The sequence below is a fragment of the Salvelinus namaycush genome, chromosome 2 (assembly GCF_016432855.1).
Source record: "Salvelinus namaycush isolate Seneca chromosome 2, SaNama_1.0, whole genome shotgun sequence".
Classification (NCBI taxonomy): Eukaryota; Metazoa; Chordata; class Actinopteri; order Salmoniformes; family Salmonidae; genus Salvelinus; species Salvelinus namaycush.
Window position 1 is genome coordinate 36,802,149 of NC_052308.1, and position 26,180 is coordinate 36,828,328.

The window sequence follows — 26,180 nt, forward strand, 5'->3', positions numbered from 1 at the left end:
AGGAACTACACTGGACTTTGTGCAAACTGGAAACCACGTATCCTGAAGCCGCATTTATTGTAGCTGGGGATTTTAACAAAGCAAATTTCAGGAAAACGCGACCGAAGTTCTGTTAACATGAAGTACTCGCGCTGCTAAAACACTCAACCATTGCTACTCCAACTTCCGGGGTGTCTACAAGGCCCTACCCCGCCCTCCCTTCGGCAAACCAGATAATGACTCATTTTGCTCATCCCTTCCTATAGACAGAAACTCAAACAGGAAGTACCCGTGCTAAGGTCTATTCAACGGTGGTCTGACCAATCGGAATCCATGCTTCAAGATTGTTTTGATCACGTGGACTGAGATATGTTCTGGGTAGCCTCGGATAATAACATTGATATATACACGGACACAGTGACTGAGTTCATCAGGAAGTGTTTAGGGGATGTTGTTCCCACTGTGATTATTAAAACCTACCCAAATCAGAAACCGTGGATAACCACTGCATTTAACCATGGCAAGGTGACTGGGAATATGTTTGAATAGAAACAGTGTAGTTATTCCCTCCATAAGGCAATCAAACAGGCAAAACGTCAGTACAGAGACAAAGTGGAGTTGCAATTGTACGGCTCGGACACGAGACGTATGTTGCAGGGTCTACAGACAATCACAGATTACAAAGTGAAAACCAGCCACGTTGCGGACATCGACGTCTTGCTCCCGGACAAGCTAAACACCTTCTTCGCCCGCTTTGAGGATAACACAGTGCCACCGACGCGACCCGCTCCCAAGAACTGTGGGCTCTCGTTCTCCGTGGCCGAAGTGAGTAAGACATTTAAACGTGTTAACCCTCGCAAGGCTGCCAGCCCAGACAGCATCCCTAGCCTCATCCTCAGAGCATGCGCAGACCAGCTGGCTGGAGTGTTTACGGACATATTCAATCTCTTCCTATCTCAGTCTGCTGTCCACACTTGCTTCAAGGTGTCTACCATTGTTCCTGTACCCAAGAAAGCAAAGGTAACTGAACTATATTACTATCGCCCCGTAGCACTCACTTCTGTCATCAAGAAGTGCTTTGAGATGCTAGTTAAGGATCATATCACCTCTCCCTTAACTGACACCCTGGACCTAATTCAATTTGCATACCGCCCAAATAGATCCACAGACCATGCAATCGCCATCGCACTGCACACTGCCCTGTCCCGTCTGGACAAGAGGAATAACTATGTAATTGACTATAGCTCAGCCTTCAACACCATAGTACCCTCCAAGCTCATTATTAAGCTCGAGGCCCTGGGTCTTAAGCCCGCCCTGTGCAACTGGGTATTGGACTTCCTGACGGACCGCCCCCAGGTGGTGAAGGTAGGAAACAACATCTCCACTTCACTGATCCTCAACACAGGGGCCCCACAAGGGTGTGTGCTCAGCCCCCTCCTGTACTCCCTGTTCACCCATGACTGCGTGGCCACGCATGCCTCCAACTCAAACCTCAAGTTTGCAGACGACAAAACAGTTGTAGGCCTGATTACCAACAATGACGAGACAGCCTACAGAGAGGAGGCGAGGGCCCTGGCGGAGTGGTGCCAGGAAAATAACCTCTCCCTCAACGTCAACAAAACGAAGGAGCTGATCGTGGACTTCAGGAAACAGCAGAGAGAGCACGCCCCTATCCACATCAACGGGACCGCAGTGGAGAAGGTGAAAAGCTTCAAGTTCCTCAGCGTACACATCACTGACAATCTGAAATGGTCCACCCACACAGACAGTGTGGTGAAGAAGGCGCAACAGCGTCTCTTCAACCTCAGAAGGCTGAAGAAATTGCTTGGCCCCTAAGACCCTCTCAAACTTTTACAGATGCACAATTGAGAGCATCCTGTCGGGCTGTATCACCACCTGGTACGGCAACTGCAGTGCCCACAACCGCAGGGCTCTCCAGAGGGTGGTGCGGTCTGCCCAACGCATCACCGGGGGCACACTGCCTAACCTCCAAGACACCTACAGCACCCGATGTCACAGGAAGGCCAAAAAGATCATCAAGGACATCAACCACACAAGCCACGGCCTTTTCAACCCGCTACCATCCAGAATGCGAGATCAGTACAGGTGCATCAAAGCTGGGACCGAGAGACTGAGAAACAGCTTCTATCTCAAGGCCATCAAACAGTTAAATAGCCATCACTAGCCGGCTACCATTACCGTGAGACCGGCAGTAATTTGCATGACAATAACTAGCTGACAAAATGTCATGACCGTCACAGCCCTACTTACAGTAAACCATTTCGTTAAACCTAGTTTCCATGATATCACATTCCAGCCAGACAAGCAGAAGGGGTTCCCATAAAACAGGGTTTCCCAACTGGTGGCCCGCGCGCCGAATTAGGCTGCAGGTGGTTTTATTTGGCCCGCATGTTTTCTGAGCAAAACAATTAAATATATATTTTTTTTTCATTTTCGTTTTTTTCTGTTGTTGGACATAAAAGACTGTAAAAACACCAGGAAATCAGCTCCAAGGGATTTTAATTAAAGAAATCAAGTATTCACATGCATAATAGAGAGACACGTGATCGTATACAAATGTAAGCAAGATTTTAAATGATTATGTTTTAGTCAAACATTATATCTGTTTGGGCTTCTTGCAGTTAATTTGCAGTCTACAAATTATTTGTAAATATGTTCTGGCCTCCCGACCATCCACGCAAGAAAAAATCAGCCTGTGGCTGAATCTAGTTCATGATCCCTGCCTTAAAAGGTCTGGACTGTGATTGTAAAGATGAATCAATCAAATTTCAATCAAATATATTTATTAAGCCCTTTTTACATCAGCCGATGTCACAAAGTGCTGTGCAGGAACCCAGCCTAAAACCCCAAACAGCAAGCAATGCAGATGTAGAAGCACGGTGGCTAAGAAAAACTCCCTAGAAAGGCCAGAACCTAGGAAGAAACCTAGAGAGGAACCAGGCTCTGAGGGATGGCCAGTCCTCTTCTGGCTGTGCCGGGTGGAGATTATAACAGAACATGGCCAAGATGTTCAAACGTTCATAGATGACCAGCAGGGTCAGATAATAATAATCACAGTGTTGTAGAGGGTGCAACAGGTCAGCACCTCAGGAGTAAATGTCAGTTGGCTTTTCATAGCCGATCATTCAGAGTTAGAGACAGCAGGTGCGGAAGAGAGAGATAGTCAAAAACAGCAGGTCCGGGACAAGGTAGCACGTCCGGTGAACAGGTCAGGGTTCCATAGCCGAAGGCAGAACAGTTGAAACTGGAGCAGCAGCATGACGCGGTGGACTGGGGACAGCAAGGAGTCATCAGGCCAGGTAGTCCTGAGGCATAGTCCTAGGGCTCAGGTCCTCCGAGAGAAGAGAGAGATAGAGAATTAGAGGGAGCATACTTAAATTCAAACAATACACCGGATAAGACAGGAGAAATACTCCAGATATACAGACTGACCCTAGCCCCCCGACACAAACTATTGCAGCATAAATACTGGAGGCTGAGACAGGAGGGGTCGGGAGACACTGAGGCCCTGTCCGACCATACCCCCGGACTGGGCCAACCAGGCAGGATATAACCCCACCCACTTTGCCAAAGCACAGCCCCCACACCACTAGAGGGATATCTTCAACCACCAACCTACTACCCTGAGACAAGGCCGAGTATAGCCCACAAAGATCTCCCCCACGTCACGAACCCAAGGGGGGGTGCCAACCCGGACAGGAAGATCACGAGTTCCTGTAGGGAAAGTTCAGTTCACTTAGCACCAACAGAGACACATTTCGTTGGTAATGTTTGTTCATTGAGAGGGTCTGTGTGACTTCAATCAGCATGTCCACAGCACTAAAGCTCGAGTTTAGTTTAACTCAAGTTTGACTGTATCTGTATTGATTTTGGCAGTTCGCTGGGAGTTGAAAACAGCCTTAGCTAAGTTAAGGGATCACACTAAGTTTTGACTTGGAATGCCCTGAACTCACAGAGAAGCAGGTTTTACGGTGGGATGGAAACGTGACATCATAGAATGTCAACAGACGTGACACAGGTGGGCCACATGTTAAATCTTCCACTAGTGCTCTCACATTTGCCTACAACAGGAAACCAGAGACATTCTAGCCCACTGAGCAATGGTTGGTCTGTGGCCTGATGACTTTACCATAATACGCCCTTCTTTCTGGCGTAACCACGGTAACGACCTCCTCTCTGGCATCTGGGATGCTAACCAGGTGACTCACAGAGAACCAGACTCTGACTGGTGTGGAGGAGATAACAACAGTGTATATAACACACTGGCGCGCACACACACACACACACATACGCACACACAGGGGGAAAACCATCCCATCCCGTCACATTAATGAAAGCACCTCTGTGCCAGACGGAAAGTCTGCGTGGGATTTATATACCTAAAGGGAGGAGGGAGGCATTTCTGTTTTAACATGGGACACTTCAACACTAATCTAAAACTCCTGCCGTCCGACAGGAGCGAGGAATAGCATGAGTATGGCCATTTATGTGAGCCTAGCTCATCCAGTAGTGTTTGTGTTTCCCTTGAATGTGTTTGAATTTAAATAAGAGTTTAAAGCCATCTAAAGCTGAAAGGCCAGTCTGTAGTTGATCTTTTTAACAGTTAGCAGCTGAGAGCAGCAGGATAGTCAAATGCCACATACTGCGCTAGACTAGAGAATTGGCAGTGTTTCCCGGTTTAAAATGTATGTGGATTCTCCCTCAGTGTCTGTGTTTTCACTAGGCTTCATAAGATAACACGCCACTAGAGGATGTCTCAGATCCCTGTGTATCTTTCTCATTAAATGACCAACTCCATGAGAAAGGATGAGGAAGCTGGGGCCAAGCTTCCTGCCATCCAGGACCTCTATATCAGTTGGTGTCAGAGGAAGGCCCTAAAAATTGTCAAAGACTCCAGCCAGCCTAGTCATAGACTGTTTTCTCTGCTACCGCACGGCAAGCGGTACCGGAGCGCCAAGTCGAGGTCCAAAAGGCTTCTTAACACAGCTTCTAACCCCAAGCCATAAGACTCCTGAACAGCTAATCAAAAGGCTACCCAGACCCCTCTTTTACGCTGCTGCTACTCTGTTTATTATCTATGCATACTCACCTTAATAACTCTACCTACATGTACATATTACCTCAATTACCTCAACTAACCGGTGCCCCCGCACATTGACTCTGTACCGGTACCCCCTGTATATAGCCTCGCTTGTTATTTTACTGCTGCTGTTTAATTATTTGTTACTTTAATAAATAAATAAATTACTTATCTATTTTTCACTTAACACTTATCTTTTTTATTAACTTCTTAAAGCATTGTTGGTTAAGGGCTTGTAACTAAGCAATTCACTGTAAGGTCTACACCTGTTGTATTCGGCGCATGTGACAAATACGATTTGATTTGAAAATGGAGAGTGGAGGACGAGAGGCAGTGAAATAGGACACATGGTCATGACATTTACTACTTTCAAGGCTTAATGAAGCCTTCACTCGCCTTTTATAAGGCCTATATAGATGCTTCAGGAATCATTCATAAGCTTTAGCGTGGAACCTAAGTGGGCAAAGCTAGTTCAATAGATGAATCCCCATCAAACTTTACCCTGTTCTTTTAATACCTAGATGCCTGCTTTACAAGGATATGGCACCCGCTGTTTATTTGTGCCCTGTTTATGTTTACCTTTATATGGGTGTTATTACGGCTAACTGTCCCCACCCTGTCAATATTTCCCTGGACTGACCAGTCTTTCAACTAGCAGGGGAGTGGAATGGGAGTGGAATGGGAAAAGGTGTCATTTCGACCCTTCACCAGGCCTGACCTTGCGTCAGAAACAGGCACAAGCAGCTCCTGTGAGTGACTGTCTTCCATTCATTCATGGGATGAAGTGGTATTCTATTCAGGGTTTCCCACCAGGTCACGCCCTGACCTGACTGTGTCAATATGTCTTTATGTAGCCTAGTTAGACCCAACCAGACAAACCCGTGTTACATGCTAATTCAGTTATTCATATTTTATCAGAGATATTCCTATCTTGTAATGCTCTAGCCTGTCCTGAAGTTAAAAGTAAAAACAAAAAAGCACTATTTAGAAAGGTCTTTGAGTGTTTTGGGGGTTCTCTGATTGTCAAAGGCTTGTTTGTTTTGTGTATGCGTGTTGTGTGTGTGTGTGTGTGTGTGTGTGTGTGTGTGTGTGTGTGTGTGTGTGTGTGTGTGTGTGTGTGTGTGTGTGTGTGTGTGTGTGTGTGTGTGTGTGTGTGTGTGTGTGTGTATGTATGTATGCAAGTATCTGTGTGTACTTTACACTAGTTAGCTGTCAAAAAAGAACAAGACCACACAGATCTGGCAATTAAATTAAGCCTTTACCACAAATGATAGGTTGTCCATATTAAAGACATGAGAACTGCAGGTGACTAAAAGTTGTCTTTCTGTCATTTCAAATAAATCAATGATCTTTCGGTGGAAAGACACGGAATTATTCTAATCTTCTGATAATTGTTTCACAGACATATTTTTTGTTAATTACGCAAAACTTAAATGTCATGATATAGTAGCTTATGACCATTTCGTCCATCTCACTTGACACTGGGACTTTCAGGTGTCTCCTAGCATTTAGTCCTTATAAATCATCTCAGTTGTTAAGTTCTGCTCCAGGCAGATTCTCCTTGTATGTGTTAGTTCTATCCAAGCAGAGCATCCCAGACCATCAGACTAGTCCCGGACGCTTTGCTTTGACCCCGGTCATTTAGCTATTTCCTGTCAGTGACGTTAGCCTTTCTTTGGTGCCGCCTCATGTTGACCTTTTTTGGTCAGTGTCAGCCATGTTTTGACAATGGAACTAGATGGATACTGTGCATGACTCAGCTCTGCTGTGCTATGTCGCTAATGAGAATTGGCTTGTGCTTACGCTAGTGTTGTATATCTTAGTAGGAGTCGTTGTGTGATATTTGGTCTCTGCTTTGTATACTGTAGGTCTGTTTGTCCTCTGTTTGGTTCCTCCAAGAAGCCAAAGGATGAAGCCAAAGAATGAACTGAATGAAGTCATCTAATGGGGGCTTCTCTCTTCAGACCCAAACATTAGGAGGTGGGCAGGAAGCGTTGTTTATCATTAGCTAACTAATGCCATGATTCAACAAGGACAGCTGCTCACGCAATAGTTCACATGCACGTGGGGATAATGGCTTGCCACACGCGGAACCAATCGCCATGGTGGCCTAGGGAGTTGGGTCTCAGACGGTTACCTGGGAGGTACATCTCGATGTGGAGGGATATTCCATGGGTCTTATTATACACGATATGGGCAATATATCATATGATGCTACAAAGCAAAATCGTCAGTGTTCATATCCTGGTGTAAGCAGTTTTGGTGTTGATGTGGTGTTACTTTGTGTTACTATGTACGAACTGAACACCAGCTGGTGTTGCTTTTTAAGCTGTTAAAAAAAACAGTTCTTCCATCAGGGTGTCAAATTGGCCAGTGTTACCTAGTGTTGATTTTTCAGCTGAATATTTCTAGTGTCAATTCAGGTGTTACATTAACTCTGTAAGTGTTAAATTACCACTTATTGGTGTAAAAGAACCACAGTGTTGGCATTAATAACCAGTTTTAAACCAAAACCATGCCCATCATTATCATATTTCCCAGCATGCTCTATTGCAGTTAGATCTTTTGTATTGTTTGTTTCAATATCAATGTTTTTGCATGTACATTGATTGATTCATTAATCGTATGCTAATCAAATATAAATAACATACATTCTTCTAAGCTAATCAAATCTGTTATATGGATTTATTGCACCCTTTACTGAAATGGTTGTTTGAGTTTAGATGCTTAAGGTAATCTCATGTCTTAGTCTTCCCAACCTGGCAGTCATTCTGAATGCAGGTTACGGGTGAATATAAATTCCAAATGTTGGATATCCCCACTCTGCACATCACTTTGCAAGCCAGCATAATGTGATTTGCAAGCCTGATTTCGCAAGCCTGGTGCAAGCCTGGTGTTGGAAAGTATCAATGTTCAAAGGACAACACTTTGAAAAGTGTAAATTCAACACTTTCTGGTGATTCTCACATAAACACTTCAAAAGTACCCACAGTGTTCAATTTACAGATATCATTTTGCTGTGTAAGTATATGTTTATCAAAACATTTTCTTGCTGATTTTTTAAATGAGCCTGCCAACAGTATCTACAAGGTATTTGATTACGCTTCATGATCGTGTATGATGAATTTTCAGCAATGATCTTTTCAGAGACACACCAACACCCATGCAATATTAACTCTTTTGAAGACTATGGTGAGTCCAAGTCTTAAGGGGGAGGTTTCCTGGACCCAGATTAAGCCTAGTCCTGGACAAAAAAATCATTCTCAATGGAGAATCTCAATTAAAAGTGCTTTTTAATCCAGGACTAGGCTTAATCTGTGTTTGGGAAATCGTCACTAAGAGTGTAAAGTCTTTGCAGGTTTTGATTAGTTCTTTCCCGAGTCATTGCAGGTATTGACCGAGAGGTCTTCCCCCAAGTACTTATGAGTTATAACAACACATGATGTGAAGTCCTTCCATAAAAAGAGCGAAGCAGCAGCTGCTAACACTCTCCAGATGTCGATTACGATTTTGTCTGTTGCTCCTGGCCAAACATACTGTCAACAGACTGCCTAGCAGCAGACCTTTGAGGTCCATATACAGCTACGGGGGGGCAAAGGTTGCATTTTTCAACCGGGCAAAAAAAGGTGTTTCCAAAATTCCGTGTGACACGGTAGAGTTGGAGAGTTTGAGACAGGCTTCAGAGGAGCCTCGTGAGCGAAGGGAGAGAGGAATGTTGCATATTTGGCTGAAGAACAAGGACCGTGTATTAGACGGTTGTTTCCCTCGGTGGCAATCGGAACAGAATGTCCTCACTCACTGCTTTCCCTAACGTCTCATGTTCGACAGCTGTACCAAATCATTTAAGGTTTAGTATATCCTCCAAATGATGATGCACAGCTAGCAGGCAGTGGCATTGTTTCCCATGTGTTCATCCATGCTTGGCATGTTGCACTCATAAACAACCCTGGCCTTATGTTCTGTTTTTATCACAGGAAAAATTGTAAATGAGATGAGGAAACAACAAGCTGTGGAAGTCATTGTGCAGGTTTTCAGCCTCGGTTTATTTACACTACAGGACAGCCTAGGCCTAAGGTGTAGAGGCTAGGGGTCAAACTGCTGCTAGCTCTGAAGATTCTGTTGCTAACAAGACTCCCCTTGTTAGTTAGATTCCTCCTGGTATTAGCTCAAGGTGTGTGTGTGTGTGTACAACATACAAATAATGATGATAAGACTAATAATATATTTGATAACAGATTTCATATACAGTTGGGTCCGAAAATATTGACACCCTTAAAAAGATGAGCAAAAATGACTGTATAAAATAAATAATTCCAATACTGAGCTATATTGTATGCTCAAAAAAACTGGGAAAGGATATTATTTTATACTAATACAATGCTCAGAGAAAGAGATTTTGTTTAAAAAGTAATGGAAAAAATCTCAAACGGTAGATTGTTAACTCACGTGTTTTCAATACCTTTCAAAACCTCACCTTGTGAGGATATCGGCACTGAGCCTTTTTCTAAAATGTTTTATGAGTTGGAGGCCACATTGGGAGGGATCTTAGACCATTCCTCCATACAGAACCCTTCCAGATCCTTGATATCCTTCATCTGTGGTTATGGAATGCCCTCTTTAATTCAAACCACAGGTTTTCAATGTGTTTCAAGTCTGGAGACTGAGATGGACATGGCAAAATATAGATTTTGTCATCAATTAACCATTTATTTGTGGATTTTGATGTGTGCTTGGGGTTGCTGGAAGATCCACTTGCGGCCAAGTCTCAGCCTCTTGACAGAGGCAATCAGGTTTTTAGTTAAAATGTCCTGGTACTGGGTAAAGTTCATGATGCCGTTGACCGTAACAAGCACCCCAGGACCAGTGGAAGCGAAATAGCCCCATAACATCAAAGATCCACCACCATAGACTCCACATAAAATAGTACATATAAATCTGGGACACTCAAATTAGTAAGATATGTTACATTTGGCTCCCGTATGGCACAGCGGTCTAAGGCACTGCATCTCAGTGCTAGAGGCGTCACTACAGACCCTGGTTCGATTCCAGGCTGTATCACAACCCGGCTGTGATTGAGAGTCCCATAGGGCGGCGCACAATTGGCCCAGCTGTCTTCTGCGTTAGGGTTTGGCCGGGGTAGGCCGTCATTGTAAATAAGAATTTGTTTTTAACTGACTTGCCTTGTTACATAAAAGTTAAATAAATAAATAAATAATAAAAATGTGGTATGCTTATGTAACGGATGTGAAATGGCTAGCTAGTTAGCGGGTACGCGCTAGTAGCATTTCAATCAGTTACGTCACTTGCTCTGAGACCTGAAGTAGGGTTTCCCCTTGCTCTGCAAGGGCCGCGGCTTTTGTGGAGCGATGGGTAACGACGCTTCGTGGGTGTCAGTTGTTGATGTGTGCAGAGGGTTCCTGGTTCGCGCCCGTGTCGGGGCGAGGGGACGGTTTAAAGTTATACTGTTACATTGATGCTGTTGACCCGGATCACTGGTTGCTGCGGAAAAGGAGGAGGTTGAAAGGGGGGTGAGTGTAACGGATGTGAAATGGCTAGCTAGTTAGCGGGTACGCGCTAGTAGCGTTTCAATCAGTTACGTCACTTGCTCTGAAACCTATTAGTAGTGTTGCCCCTTGCTCTGCAAGGGCCGCGGCTTTTGTGGAGCGATGGGTAACGACGCTTCGTGGGTGACTGTTGTTGATGTGTGCAGAGGGTGCCTGGTTCGCATCCGTGTCGGGGCGAGGGGACGGTTTAAAGTTGTACTGTTACACTTACATAAGACAGAATGGTACTTGTGCTTGGATGAATAGATGGGTGGGTGAATAACGCAAACGTCTAGCAACTCAAAGGTTGTGTTTTCGAATCTCATCATGGACAACTTTTGCATTTGAGCTAATAAGCAACTTTGCAACTACTTACTACTTTTTAGCTACTTTGCAAGTACTCAGTATGTTAGCTAACCCTTCCCCTAACCTTAACCATAACCCTTTAACCTAACTCCTAACCCTAACCTTAACCCTAACCCCTAGCCTAGCTAAAGTTAGCCACCTATCTAACGTTAGCATTAGCCACCTAGCTAACGTTAGCCACCTAGCTATCATACGAATTGGATGATGGACATCCACAAATTAATACATACCATACGAAAGATAACATATCATACTAAATTGAGTATCACAGATTTACGTACAGAATCATACAAAATGCTCTGAGACGAGGTTGCCATATTTTTACAGGAGGTATGGGGTTCTTTTCTGCTTATGCATTCTCATTTCGACACCAAACCCACCACTGGTGTGCGTGGCCAACGAGTTCTATTTTCATGTCATCTGACCAAAGCACCGGTTCTAATCCAAGTGCCAATGCATTTTAGCAAACACCAGGCATTTACATTAAGTTGAATGACGGGAAAAGAGAGTTCTTTGGCCACATACACCAGTGATGGGTTTGGCATCGAAATGAGAATGCATGAGCAGAAAAGAACCTCATACCTACTGTAAAATATGGTGGTAGATTTTTTACGTTATGGGGCTATTTTGCTTCCTTCCACAGGTCCTGGGGCCCCACAAAACAATCTTTTGGTATTTGTTTTATTAGTCCATTGTTGATATTGTCCCAAAATGTGTTGCATGTCAGCATTCAAGTTTTCAAGATATACAGTTGAAGTCGGAAGTTTACATACACCTTAGCCAAATACATATAAACTCAGTTTTTCACAATTCCTGACATTTAATCCTTGTAAAAATTCCATGTCTTAGGTCAGTTAGGATCACCACTTTATTTTAAGAATGTGAAATGTCAGAATAATAGTAGAGAGAATGATTTATTTCAGCTTTTATTTCTTTCATCACAATTAGGATTTGATAGCATTGCCTTTAAATTGTTTAACTTGGGTCAACTTCGGGTAGCCTTCCACAACCTTCCCACAATAAGTTGGGTGAAATTTGGCCCATTCCTCCTGACAGAGCTGGTGTAACTGAGTCAGGTTTGTAGGCCTCCTTGCTCGCACACGCTTTTTCAGTTCTGCCCACAAATGTTCTATAGGATTGAGGTCTGGCCTTTGTGATGGCCATTCTAATACCTTGACTTTGTTGTCCTTAAGCCATTTTTCCACAACTTTGGAAGTATGCTTGGGGTAATTGTCCATTTGGAAGACCCATTTGCGACCAAGCTTTAACTTCCTGACTGATGTCTTGAGATGTTGCTTCAATATACCCACATAATTTTCTTTCCTCATGATGCCATCTATTTTGTGAAGTGCACCAGTCCCTCCTGCAGCAAAGCACCCCCACAACATAATGCTGCCACCCCCGTGCTTCACGGTTGGGATGGTGTTCTTAGGCTTGCAAGCCTCCCCCTTTTTCCTCCAAACATAACGATGGTCATTATGGCCAAACAGTTATATTTTTGTTTCATCAGACCAGAGGACATTTCTCCAAAAAGTACAATCTTTGTCCCCATATGCAGTTGCAAACCGTAGTCTGGCTTTTTTTATGGCGGTTTTGGAGCAGTGGCTTCATCCTTGCTGAGCGGCCTTTCAGGTTATGTTGATATAGATTTTTATTTTTTTGCTGTGGATATAGATACTTGTGTACCTGTTTCCTCCAGCATCTTCACAAGGTCCTTTGCTGTTGTTCTGGGATTGATTTGCACTTTTCGCACCAAAGTACGTTCATCTCTAAGAGATAGAACACGTCTCCTTTCTGAGCGGTATGATGGCTGCGTGGTACCATGGTGTTTATACTTGCGTACTATTGTTGTACAGATGAACGTGGTACCTCCAGGCGTTTGGAAATTGCTCCCAAGGATGAACCAGAGTTGTGGAGGTCTACAATTGTTTTTCTGAGGTCTTGGCTGATTTCTTTTGATCTTCCCATGATGTCAAGCAAAGAGGCACTGATTTTGAAGGTAGGCCTTGAATTACATCCACAGGTACACCTCCAATTGACTCAAATGATGTCAATTAGCCTATCAGAAGCTTCTAAAGCCATGACATCATTTTCTGGAATTTTCCAAGCTGTTTAAAGGCACAGTCAACTTAGTGTATGTAAACTTCTGACCCACTGGAATTGTGATACAGTGAATTTAAAGTGAAATAATCTGTCTGTAAACAATTGTTGGAAAAATTACTTGTGTCATGCACAAAGTAGATGTCCTAACCGACTTGCCAAAACTATAGTTTGTTAACAAGAAATTTGTGGAGTGGTTGAAAAACGAGTTTTAATGACTCCAACCTAAGTGTATGTAAACTTCCGACTTCAACTGTATAACTTTCAAAATACAGAAATACAGCCGTTATGGTGCATACCGTCTTTATTTCTGCATTTTGAAAGTTATGTATCTTGAAAATCTAATTGCTAACATGAAAAACATTTTGGGACAATATCAACAATGGACTAATGAAACAAATACTAAAAGATAGTTTTTGGGTGGTTTTCCTTTATGAACTTTAATCAGTACAAGGACATGGTTCCCTTTGCCATAGAAGCTCGAATCTTGGCCACATGTCGATCTTCAAGCAAGACAAGACAAAAAATCAGCCCCCCCCATGGAAAAAATAATCGTGGCACCCCCACTCCCAAACTACTTCCCCGTGGCCATGAAGACAATAACCCCAAGCACAACATCAAAATCCACAAAGAAATGGTTAATTGACAGTCTCTGGATGCATTGAAAACCTGTGGTTTGAACTGAAGAGGGCAGCCCATAAGCACATATGAAGGATACCAAGGATCTGGAAAGATTCTGTATGGAGGAACGATCTAAGATCCCTCCCAACATGGTCTCTAATCTCATAAGACATTTTTGAAAAGGGCTCAGTGCTATTATCCTCGCAAGGTGAGGTATTAAAAAAAAGGGGTATCAATCATTTTGACCACTACCTTTTTGATGAGAAATAAAGATTACATGTTAAACAAAATCTCTTTCTCTGAGCAGTTGTATTCGTATAAAATAATATAATTTCAAATCTTTTTGAGCGTACAAAATACCTCCGTGTTTGAATTATTTATTTGATACAGTCATCTTTATCAAGGGTGTCAATCATTTTGGACCCTATTTAATGTGGCACTACCTTTTTCACTACTAAGTCTCCATTCACTCATCGAGGCTCTAAGGGCTGCCACTGTAAGAGCAGTTTCAGACTGGAATGTGACGACATGCTCTGTGTGTGTGGTGCTGTCCATTGACTGGACACATAATGGTTTAGTCTGCTGGTAGGACTGTTGGGACTTGGTTTGCTGGGCTTGTCCTTGTGTGTGTGGGGGTGATCCTTGTACTTTCTGTCTCGGTGTTACACAATAATAGATATTCCAGATGCGAAACACACAAACGTGTGCATGCAAGCAAACACGCACACACACACAGCAGCAGAGCCAATCCAGTTTCCAGTCATTTATGAGGAAAGGCCTTCGAAACGGCAGGGCTAGGGGCAGATGTGAAAGTAATTTCAAATAATTTTGAAACTTGAGCTCTTTTGCTACTAAACTGCTGCAGCATGATTAACATTCATTTCCCCCCATGTTTAGTAAGAGAAGACAGGCACGTGTAAGCCCAACGTGAAGCACAGTCGGGCAGTGGGGTGAATGAGAGGAAAGAAATGCACAGTAGCTTCAGGCTGAATTAGTCAGTTACTGGAATGACCGTGGCCTGCCTCACTTTAACATAGACACCTACTGATGGATGGGGAACCCAGACAGGAAAACATTCCGCCTTGTTCCAGATGGCTGCTGTGGAAATGGTTGAGTAATCAGTCGGGTATTAAAAGTCTAACTTACATAAGGACATGTCCAGTCCAGCAGTAATTCCATTTCTACTTTGAGAGGTCCATCGAACTGGCAATGACCACTTTTGGACATATTTACTTGGACATAAGAGTTGTAAGATTTATGTTGTTTGTGAATAGTCTTAGGATGAATCATACAAACATGCTTATTGGGCCCTATCGGCGAAAGGTCAGTTCAGGTTAGCATTAGGTTGCACAGATGAGAACTGAAAGGACTAAACAGAAATAGATGAATAGTTTATTTGCATATTTGTTTTGCGACACAAGTATGTTGACCTAAGCAACTCCCACAAACACATGTTTTTAGTTATGATCTAATTATTATTTGGATTTTTTAAATTGAACCTTTATTTAACTCGGCAAGTCAGTTAAGAACTAATTCTTATTTAGAATGATGGCCTACCAAGGGACAGTTCGAAATTTACTGGGGTGGGGTGGGCTGGTCCAAAATAGGGGAGGATTGTCAAACTTTTTTTTTGCTTTGGGGAGAGTAGTGTGTTTTTTCCTGATTTAGATTAGCCATTTTGCAGGTCTACTATACTATATAAGGTCTTCCATATAGGCACATTTCCTCATCTGCTTGCATGCGCCTCCCCTATGATTTAGTACTACCCTTATGCAGTACGCATGCACTATACCACAGGTCAATATAGTCTATCAGTCAACTGTCTATCCTCCCCTCTATCAGCCATTCATGGTGACAATAGTGGTAGGTGGGTCGTTTGTTCAGATCTGCTGCCTTTGACACCGTGAACCCTCTCAGGGCTGGGCGTCTCAGGCTTTGCACACTCTTGGATTGCATCCTACCTGGAAGGCCGCTCCTACCAGGTGACGTGGAGAAGATCTGTGTCTGCACCATTTACTGCTGGTGTCCCCCAGGGCTCGGTTCTAGGCCCTCTCCTCATCTCTCTATACACCAAGTCACTCGGCTCCGTCATATCCTCACATGGTCTCTCCTATCGTTGATATGCGGATGACACTCAACTACTTTTCTCCTTCGCCCCTTCTGACACCCAGGTGGCGACACGCATCTCTGTGTGCCTGGCAGATATCTCAGCTTGGATGTCGGCCCACCACCTCAAGCTCAACCTCGACAAAACGGAGCTTCTCTTCCTCCCGGGTAAGGCCTGCCCGCTCCAAGTCCTCTCCATCACGGTTGACAGCTCCACGGTGTCCCCCTCCCAGAGTGCAAAGAACCTTTGGTACTTGTCTACAGAGCAGCAAGAGGACCTACCCCCGCCCCCCCCCCCCCCCCCCCCCCCCCTCATACCTTCAGGGCTATGCTCAAAACCTCTCTTAGCCCTCCCACCGCTACGTCAAGGCAGCGCCCACTCAGCCCAGTCAAAGCTATTCTCTGTCCTGGCACCCCAATGGTGGAGCCAGCTTCTCCCTGAAGCTAGGACAGCAGAGTCCCTGCCCATCTTCTGAAAATATCTCAAACCCTACCTATTCAAAGTGTATCTTAAATAATCCAACGACACCCCCTTGCACCACCTCCTCACCTCTTCATTCTCGTATTCTCGCTTTTTCCCCCCCACTTACTAGCTCTGACCTTGCTTATAGCTACTTTATTGAGGAAAAACTTATTTACTACGACTGTGATATGTGGTTGTTACACCTAGCTATCTTAAGATGAATGCACTAACTGTAAGTCACTCTGGATAAGAGCGTCTGCTAAATGACTAAAATGTAAATGTAAAATGACATTTGAATGATGGTGCAAAAGCCCTGTTATTTGAATGTTTCATTCCATTTGGATCAGTTGTGGGTCTACTCTGGACAGATTATAGAAAGACACAGTAGCAGCCCAGTCTGGCTGTTGCTGATCATCATTCTTCCAAGTTGTCCTATATAGTGTGGCCACATACAGTGCCTATGGAAAGTCTACACCCTATGGAACTGTGCTTGAAATATATGTAATTATATGTTCTTGTCATTGAGCTACATAAAATTCTCCATTATGTCAAAGTGAAATTCTATCCATTTTTACAAATTAGTATTCACCCCTTTGTGTAGGCAAGCCTAAATTAGTTCAGAAGTACATTTTGGCTTAACAAATCACAGAAGAAGTTATATGGACTCACTCTGTGTGAAATAATAGGAGTTTTTTTTAGAGTGATTTTTGAATGACTGCCCTTCCTCTGTCCCCCATATATACAACATCTGTAAATGTCCTGAGTGGCCATGTTACAGTTTTGACTTAAATCTGCTTGAAAATCTATGGCAAGACTTGAAAATTGCTGTCTAGCCATGATCCCCAACTCTTTGACAGAGCTTGAGGAATTCTGAAAAGAATAATGGTTAACTATTGCACAATCTAGTTGTGCAGAGCTCTTATGAGGCTTACCCAAGAAGACTCACAGCTGTAATCGCTGCCAAAGGTTTTTCTAACATGTATTGACTCAGGGGGGTGAACACTTATCTAATCAAGGTAAATTAATGTTTTAATTTTCAGTCATCTTTACAAAAATATAATTTAGTTGGAAATCTGATTGCCCTCTAGCTGATCATTGTCTGCAGCCGGCTCTGATCGTAGTGTAATGAAACAGGCAGGGAGAGTGAGCTCCTCTGTGGTGGTTGGTGAACCCTCAACGTTCTGGCCTGTTGCCCTGCGTGGCATTGACTGTGCTCTGATCGTAGTGTAATGAAACAGGCAGGGAGAGTGAGCTCCTCTGTGGTGGTTGGTGAACCCTCAACCTTCTGGCCTGTTGCCCTGCGTGGCATTGACTGTGCTCTGATCGTAGTGTAATGAAAGAGGCAGGGAGAGTGAGCTCCTCTGTGGTGGTTGGTGAACCCTCAACCTTCTGGCCTGTTGCCCTGCGTGGCATTGACTGTGCTCTGATCGTAGTGTAATGAAAGAGGCAGGGAGAGTGAGCTCCTCTGTGGTGGTTGGTGAACCCTCAACCTTGTTAGCCCTGCATTGCATCGACTGTGCCACAAAACCATGCTGAAGTGGTAAAGTTGATATCCGCGTTTATAAACACAGGGTTTGCTATGGTTATTGTTATTTATGTTGGTAATAATTATTTTTGAGTACATTTTATGAAGGGGGAGGGTGCGCAAAATATTTTACAGTACAAGGGGAGGGTCATGTGAAAATATTTGTTACGTTGGGGAAGGGGATGCATTTCTTTTTAATGACACCTCGAGTAAGACCTTGAGTATGACTACAGTCGTCTGACCCCCGAGATGAGTAGGAGCTAACCACGGTCCAAAGAGAATGAACTTCCTTGGGAGAGGTCATAACACAATCACCAAGGCTCGGGATGATAACAATATTAGTCATTAATGAAGGTCACTAGTTCTGAGACATTTGTGTCTGAACCTTCCCAAAAGAGTGTTTCTATGTTTGATAAGCACAATTTCCACATTCCTAAACAAGGTGTAGTTTTAGGTGTGCCTTGAGCAAACTGTGATGCCGGTGTTATGTCTGGTGGTCTCGTTTCGGGGAAATGAGTGTATATGCATCCCAGCTGCAGGTCTCATGTGTCCCCCTTGCACCTCACATTCTCAGCCCTTTGGTTTCCTTTTGAACCATTCTGCCAAACCAAACACTGAGATGGTTTTAAGAGCCCCCACTTCAAACCGGCTTCCCCTCCGCCCGTCATGTATTTACATTATAGAGAGAAACCTCGCCCACTTTGCGTCTAACGTCCTTTCAAGGCCCTCTCTCCCTTGACCACGTTCACCCTGCCTTGCTCTGCTTTGTTGACGGAAACTCACAGTGATAAAGTGACCGTCGGGATTTAAATGTATGAAAGACTGTCTTCTCTCTTGCCACTGTAGTCAGTAGTCGGGTGACTGGGGTCACTGCAAAAACAGTCTTGACTCAATCACGTCTTTCCGTTCACCACTACATTTTTGGTGTCGAGGGAATACGAACATTCCCAAAGGCTGACGCCATTTCCAGAAAACCACCCCCATTTTTACTAAATGCTAATGTTTCTGGATTCACACAGAAATGTTGGACTGTCTTTCTTAGCAGGCGAGACGACTGGCTGTTGAAGAAAAGGCTGAGCTCAGCATTCATGGCTTATCAAATGAGTTTTTAGAGGGTTGGCACTGAGCACTTCATGTCTCCACATACACATTACAGCCAGGAGTTAGACTGTGGGTCTATGGTTCTATGGGCTTATGGGGCTGAACAGAGTCAGAGGGGTTGGGTTAAATGCGGAAGACACACTTCAGTTGAAGGCATTCAGTTGTACAACTGACTATGTATCCCCCTTTCCCTTTTCCTCAAATGTGAAGACGCCGCTCTCCTTTAAGGGTTCTCAGGACAGACAGAGGGTAACTGAGGACCATGACCCCTCTACTGACCGGTTGGGTTTAGGGTTAGCCCCATACTTTAGGGTTAGGGGACCACCCTCAGCTTACTTCAGCCCTCAGGCAACAGCTTTTGTCTCGACTGTTATTGTACCTTGGTGAAAAGCTTGGTGTAGCTTGGGCTCCCGAGTGGCGCAGAGGTCTAAGGCACTGCATCTCAGTGCTAGAGGCATCACTACAGACCCTGGTTAGATTCTAGGCTGAATCACAACCATCCTTGATTGGGAGTCTCATAGGGCGACGCACAATTGGACCAACAATTGGCCGGGGTAGCCCGTCATTGTAAATAAGAATTTGTTCTTAACTGGCTTGCTTAGTTAAATAAAGGTTAAATAAAATACACGCAATTCAGATTTTTGTTATGTTGGATCAAGATAGCTTTAAGATAGTGTTTTTGCAGTCCCACTTTGTATTTTACTGATTTGATTATAATTGAGCGAAGATCAATGGGAAAACATAATTGAATGATTGATTATGCAAATGCCATTCCCCTAGTCCCAATCAATTACATTTTCAACATCTCATTTACTTTCTCAAACGTTGCTTAACATAGACCGACAGGAAGTGAAAAGTCACCAAGTAAAACAAATTGATGATGCGTGTATCAACCTGGCCCTCGATACACCTTACCCTGAACTCACCTCTCTGGTCAAGTTGGTGACAGAGCACAACAAATTCTAGACATTCATAGGGTTAAGTAAGGCATTGCAGTTTAAAAGGATTGGACCCTTTTTTTAAATTTTCGCTTAAAATGACATTCTCAAATCTAACTGCCTGTAACTCAGGACCTAAAGCAGGGATATGCATATTCCTGATACCATTTGAAAGGAAACACTTTGACGTTTGTGGAAATGTGAAATTAATGTAGGAGAATATAACACATTAGATCTGGTAAAAGATAATATAAACAAATAAACATGCGTTTTCAATTTTTTTGTTTTGTTCCATCATCTTTGAAATGCAAGAGAAAGGCCATAATATAATATTGCAGTTTAGGCACAATTTAGATTTAGGTCACTAGATGGCAGCAGTGTGTGCACAAAGTTTCAGATTGATCCAGTTAAGCATTGCAATACTGGACAATATTTTGTATCAAGTCTTCCCAAAATGTGCCGAATTGGTCAAGTGATATATTTTCAAGTACATAACTATAGAAAACATACAAAAATTATATGGTAATACAAAATGTAGCTACCGTAAATTTTACAGTGCAGTTAGATTAACAAGAATTTAAGCTTTCTGCCCATATAAGACATGTCTATGTCCTGTAAGATCTGCTGTTACTTACAACGTCATGCTAATCACATTAGCGCACATTAGCTCAAGCGTCCCGGTATAGGGACGCCAATCCCGTAGAGGTTTTAAAGGCAAATATGTCTTCAAAAATGAAGAATACGGCCTCAATAGGGCTCCATGCCATGGCTGCACTGTCCCGAATCTTTCATTGATAATCTTCAAGTGAAATAATATATGATTGAATGACTGTGGCTGATCCAGGGACTCTGTATCTCTCTCTTTCTGCAGAGTCTGAATGTCCAGGTGGAAGATGTGCGTATCCGGGCCATCTCCTCCCAGCGTAAAAGGGTTCCCATGACGGAGGGCTACCTGGAGGTGAAGGACGGGGGGAAGTGGAGACAGATCTGTGACTTGGAGTGGACTGAGATGAACAGCCGGGTCATCTGTGGGATGTACGGCTTCCCTGGAGAGAAAAGATACAACACTAAAGTCTACAAGTGAGCAGCATAACAGAAAAGAGGGAAAGATACATGCAGACTTCATGAAGTGCTCCCAAATGTCTCTCTCTCGTCATATTCAATTTAGTTGGACTCGAAGCGATAGCCTTTGCATGCGCACATGGAAAAGTTTTCAAGGGTCAAACAAAATGTAATATAACGTTGCGATAAAGTTTGAAATGACACAATTTCATGTGTAGAGCGTCTAAAGACCTGCACACCTGGACACTTCTATAACATGCCATTTACATCCAAAATACAGATGAAAAAATATATATTAAAAAATGGAATCTCTCCTTTAAATCAGACAGATTGTTTATTCCAGCAGGCAGCCAAACTATTCTGGCCTGTATCCCTCTATTGGCCCTCTTCTAGGGGAGGGGGTCGGTCCTTGCACCACCAGATGCTGTTGGAAGTAGTGTGGGGGGCCAGTAGGGGGCACTCATCCCATTTGGTGGCTCTACAAAGGGTCATGTCTCTAATGAGATATTAAACTAAGGCCCTGACTCTCTGTGGTCACTAAAACTCATGTGGTACTTGTGAGAGAAGTGGTGTTAACTGGAGCAGAAGAGAAAGTGGTTGTGCAACAATCACACTGTGTGTGTCCACTAATATTCTCACAAAAGTATTTTGTTTCACATTTGGACCATGAATGACTTGGACTGGTAATGGGAATGGTAATGGAATCACAGGAGGTGGGACCTTAATTGGGGAGGGGCTTGTGGTAATGGCTGGAGAGGAATCAGTGGAATGGTATCAAATACATCAAACATATGGTTTCCATGTGTTTGATGCCATTCCATTTGCTCCGTTTCAGCCATTATTATGAGCCGTCCTTCCCTCAGCAGTCCCCACTGATGGGAATTGCATGTTGTTTTGACTACAATACTCCCATTGTACTTTGTACTAAAACAGTCAATAAAAAAAACTTTTAAACCTCCCAAGTTCATCTGGGGAAATGTATTAATGAGGGGTAGGGTAGCATTTTATGTATTAAAAAACAAAAGTTGGTATAATGTTTCCTCATCAGGTACTGTAGACAAGTTCATGTTTTCACAGCAGGCTAAAAGAGAAAAATTAACTACTTAAATTCAGTGCAATTCAACTAAATTCAACTCGACTCAACTCAATCTCTTTGTTTCCTGTCTCAGGCTGCTGTCCAAGCGCAGGAAGAAGAACTACTGGGGCTTCGGGGTGAACTGCACGGGGAACGAGGCTAGCCTGCATGGCTGTAAGCTGGGCCACAAGGTGGAGCTGAGGAGGAATGCCACCTGTGAGAAGGGCTTGCCCGTGGTGGTCAACTGTGTTCCAGGACGTGCCTTTGCTCCCAGCCACGCCCAGGGCTTCAGCAAGGCCTACAGGGTGGAGGTAGGTTGGATCATCTGGAACGAGAGAGAGCATAGAACTGTGATTCATAGGACCTCTGTGCAAGAGACTGCTTATGATGGAGATGTGATGTTACTAGAGTTTGAGCTGTCTCTGGCATTGTATCTTGTATTGAATTGGAAAGCATTCAGAAGAGGAGAAAATTATGAAAGACAAACCTTAGTTGTTAATGTTAATTAATGTAAGGAAGCAGTTACAATTACAGTTTGATTTAGTGATCTTTCCTATAAAATCCACTCTTTGATTTCTCCATTATGTGCTGTGCTGTTTTGTATCACGTTGCATGTGATTCAACTTAGAGACTGCAGAACAGTGTTCGAACACTTCACAGATGAGTCATGGGCTCTGGACGAAAGAGAAAATAGATACACTGAGATCTCAAATTCTCTCCCTCTCTCTCTCTGTGATTCACAATAAGCTCAGATGTATGGAACAATAAGATACTGTTTATCTTTGTGTGGTTCAACAAACAAAATCCAAATATGAGTTACTGGACTGTTTCTGTAAAGAATACATAAACACGTTTCAAAGTAATTGGATATTTTAACTATGCCAAGTAATTGTAAACTATTGTTTCTCAGTAACAGTAGGCCTAACACGGTTAATCGTTTCTGCAGCAACCCCTGGTGCGTCTGAGAGGCGGGGCCAACATAGGGGAAGGGCGAGTGGAAGTGCTGAAAAATGGTGAATGGGGCACCGTCTGCGACGACAGCTGGAACCTGGAGGCAGCCACCGTGGTGTGTCGAGAACTGGGCTTCGGTAGTGCCAAGGAGGTCCTCGCTGGAGGCAAACTGGGACAAGGTAGGTCTCCACTCTCTCTCTCTCTCTCTCTCCCATTCAAGTACATAAATCTGCTGTAATGGAATATGCAAGCGCTTATCCAGTGATCCAAGTCTCAGACCAACCACCTCTGCCATCCACTATTCAGATACTGTATAACCACACAGTAACAGAGGATAGTGTATTTTCTGTTTTCTTGATCTGCTGTCAGTCTGTGTCTCGGACCACCCTGGCTCTAGTTACAGAGCAAACACTGCCAGAGAAATGTTCCTGTCCTGTCATATGCTGGAGACAGACACAGCAGGAAGGGAGTGATCCCACATTATATTGTGGAAAATCCATTTTTATTTACATGAATTATTTTTACTTGACAAAGTTTTAAAAAGAGAGAGGAGAACAGTTTAATATTCCCAAGTGCCCCACTTGAATGGGTCAGAGTTGGCTTAAAATTGGCAGGAGAGTTGATATCCACTCTCAGTGGGATTTCTACTCCTGTTAGGCATTATTGCTATTCAATTAAACATAGTGGGCCGGTTTCCCAGACACAGATTTAGCCTAGTCCTGAACTAAAAAGCTTTTTCATTGGAGGACTCTTTGTTGAGAATGCTTTTTAATCCTGAACTACGTTAAATCTGTGTCTGGGAAACCAGTCCAGTGTCTGTGTCCTGGATTATTGAAAGCATAGAGATACATATTTAATTCTGTGATTGCGAGTGGGATGGATCTGACTCCCAGTGTGTCTTCTCTCCCCTGTAGGAATGGGCCCGGTCCATATGAATGAGGTGAAGTGTTCTGGCTTTGAGAAATCCCTCACTGAGTGCTACTTCAACAGAGATGCCCTGGGCTGCAGTCACGAGGAGGATGTTGCAGTTAGATGTAATGTTCCTGCCATGGGCTTCCAGAACAGAGTGAGTAGACCTAGCACATGCCCACTGCATGTTGCTGCAAATTCAAGTAATATTTTCCCTCATAAATCTACATACAATACCCCATAATGACAAAGCGAAAACAGTTTTTTAGAAATGTTAGCAAATTTATAAAGTAAAAAAAATGGAAATACCTTATTTACAAGTATTCAGACCCTTTGCTATGAGACTCGGAAATTGAGCTCAGGTGCATCCAATTTCCAATGATCATCCTTGAGATGTTTCTAAAACTTGATTGGAGTCCACCTGTGTTAAATTCAATTGAATTGGACATGATTTGGAAAGGCCCACACCTGTCTATTTAAGGTCCCACAGTTGACAGTGCATGTCAGAGAAACAACCTAGCTATGAGGTCGAAGGAATTGTCCGTAGAGCTTTGAGACAGGATTGTGTCGAGGCACAGATCTGGGGAAGGGTACCAAAAAATGTCTGCAGCATTGAAGGTCCACAATAACACAGTGGCCTCCATCATTCTTAAATGGAAGAAGTTTAGAACCACCAAGAATCTCCCTAGAGCTGGCCGCTCGGCAAACTGAGCAATCGGGGAAAAGGGCCTTGGTCAGGGAGGTGACCAAGAAACCGATGGTTACTCTGACAGAGCTCCAGAGTATCTCTGTGAAAATGGGAGAACCTTCCAGAAGGACAACCATCTCTGCAGCACTCCACCAATCAGGCCTTTATGGTAAAGTGGTCAGATGGAAACATGACAGGCTGCTTGGAGTTTGCCAAAAGGCATCTAATGGACTCTCAGACCATGAGAAACAAGATTCTCTAGTCTGATGAAACCAAGATTGAACTCTTTGGCATGAATACCAAGCGTCACGCCTGAAGGAAACCAGGCACTGCTCATCACCTGGCCAATACCATCCCTACGGTGAAGCATGGTGGTGGTAGCATCATGCTGTGGGGTTTGTTTTTCAGCGACAGGGCCTGGGAGACTAGTCAGGATTGAGGGAAAAATGAACGGAGCAAAGTACAGAGAGATCCTTGATGGAAACCTGACCAAGAGCGCTCAGGGCATCAGACTGGGTGAAGATTCACCTTCCAACAGGACAAGGACCCTAAGCACACAGCCAAGACAACGCAAAAGTGGCTTCGGGACAAGTCTCTGAATGTCCTTGAGTGGCCCAGCCAGAACCCGATCCAACATCTCTCAGAGACCTGAAAATAGCTGTGCAGCGACGCTCCCCATCCAACCTGACAGCGCTTGAGAGGATCTGCAAAGAAGAATGGGAGAAACTTCCCAAATACAGGTGTGCCAAGCTTGTAGCGTCATACCCAAGAAGACTCAAGGCTGTAATTGCTGCAAAGGTGCTTCAACAAAATACTGAGTAATGGGTCTGAATACTTATGTAAATGTGATATTTACTTTTTCTTTTTTATACTTTTGCAAACATTTCAAAAAACCTGTTTTTGGTTTGTCATTATGGGTACTGTGTAGATTTATGAGAGAAAAAAAAAAAATTTCATCAATTTTAGAACAAGGCTGTAACGTAACAAAATGTGGAAAAAGTGAAGTGGTCGGAATACTTTCCGAATGCACTGTATGGGTATTACACAATGATTTATTTAAACCCTGGATTACTGATGCTATGTATTGACCGTTGAGAGGCTTTGAAGCCAGAGGTAGGCATAGCCGCGGGAAGTAGGGGTGCTGATCACAAAACTAGTGCACTGGGCCTTTATTACTCTTGTATGTGCAGACTGAAATAGTCGTCAGCAGCTCGGGGAGAAGATATTCTCCAAAAAGTATATTTTTTACAATGAAGGAGTACCAAGATGGCTGCACGATGGTTTCAATACTGCACCCCCTGTCAGTCATCCAGGGTTTACATCACTGGTATTACTCATAAGTACTCATATAGTACGTGTGTTACTCATATAAAACTTCTATAGTACTTGTATATTACTCATATAAGTCATATAACTCTATTGCCAACCATTGCCATTTGTAAATGTTCGTTTTATGTCATCCGTGGATGTGTTTTTTTGTTATTCTGATTCCACTATTGACACCAACCACACATTTTTGCCACATTTTCATAATATAAGAAATATTTGATGTTTTATTGCCTCTGAAAATACTTTAGGTAAAGCCTAAATATAGGATTTATGGCAAATATTTTGAGTTTTCTATGCAGAACAGAATACTTAACACAGATGTG

At 43.4% G+C, this 26,180-nt stretch overlaps 1 protein-coding gene across 1 annotated transcript in view; it reads left to right on the top strand.

Moving 5' to 3' along the window:
- The window catches only part of LOC120062575 (lysyl oxidase homolog 2A-like), a 47,443-nt gene that overhangs the window by 13,602 nt on the left and 7,661 nt on the right, over positions 1 to 26,180 (top strand). Inside the window, exons 4-7 of the mRNA XM_039012654.1 lie at positions 20,715 to 20,923; positions 22,075 to 22,291; positions 22,927 to 23,110; positions 23,846 to 23,997. Coding sequence (XP_038868582.1) covers positions 20,715 to 20,923; positions 22,075 to 22,291; positions 22,927 to 23,110; positions 23,846 to 23,997 — 762 coding nt within the window. The remainder of the gene's footprint in view (positions 1 to 20,714; positions 20,924 to 22,074; positions 22,292 to 22,926; positions 23,111 to 23,845; positions 23,998 to 26,180) is intronic.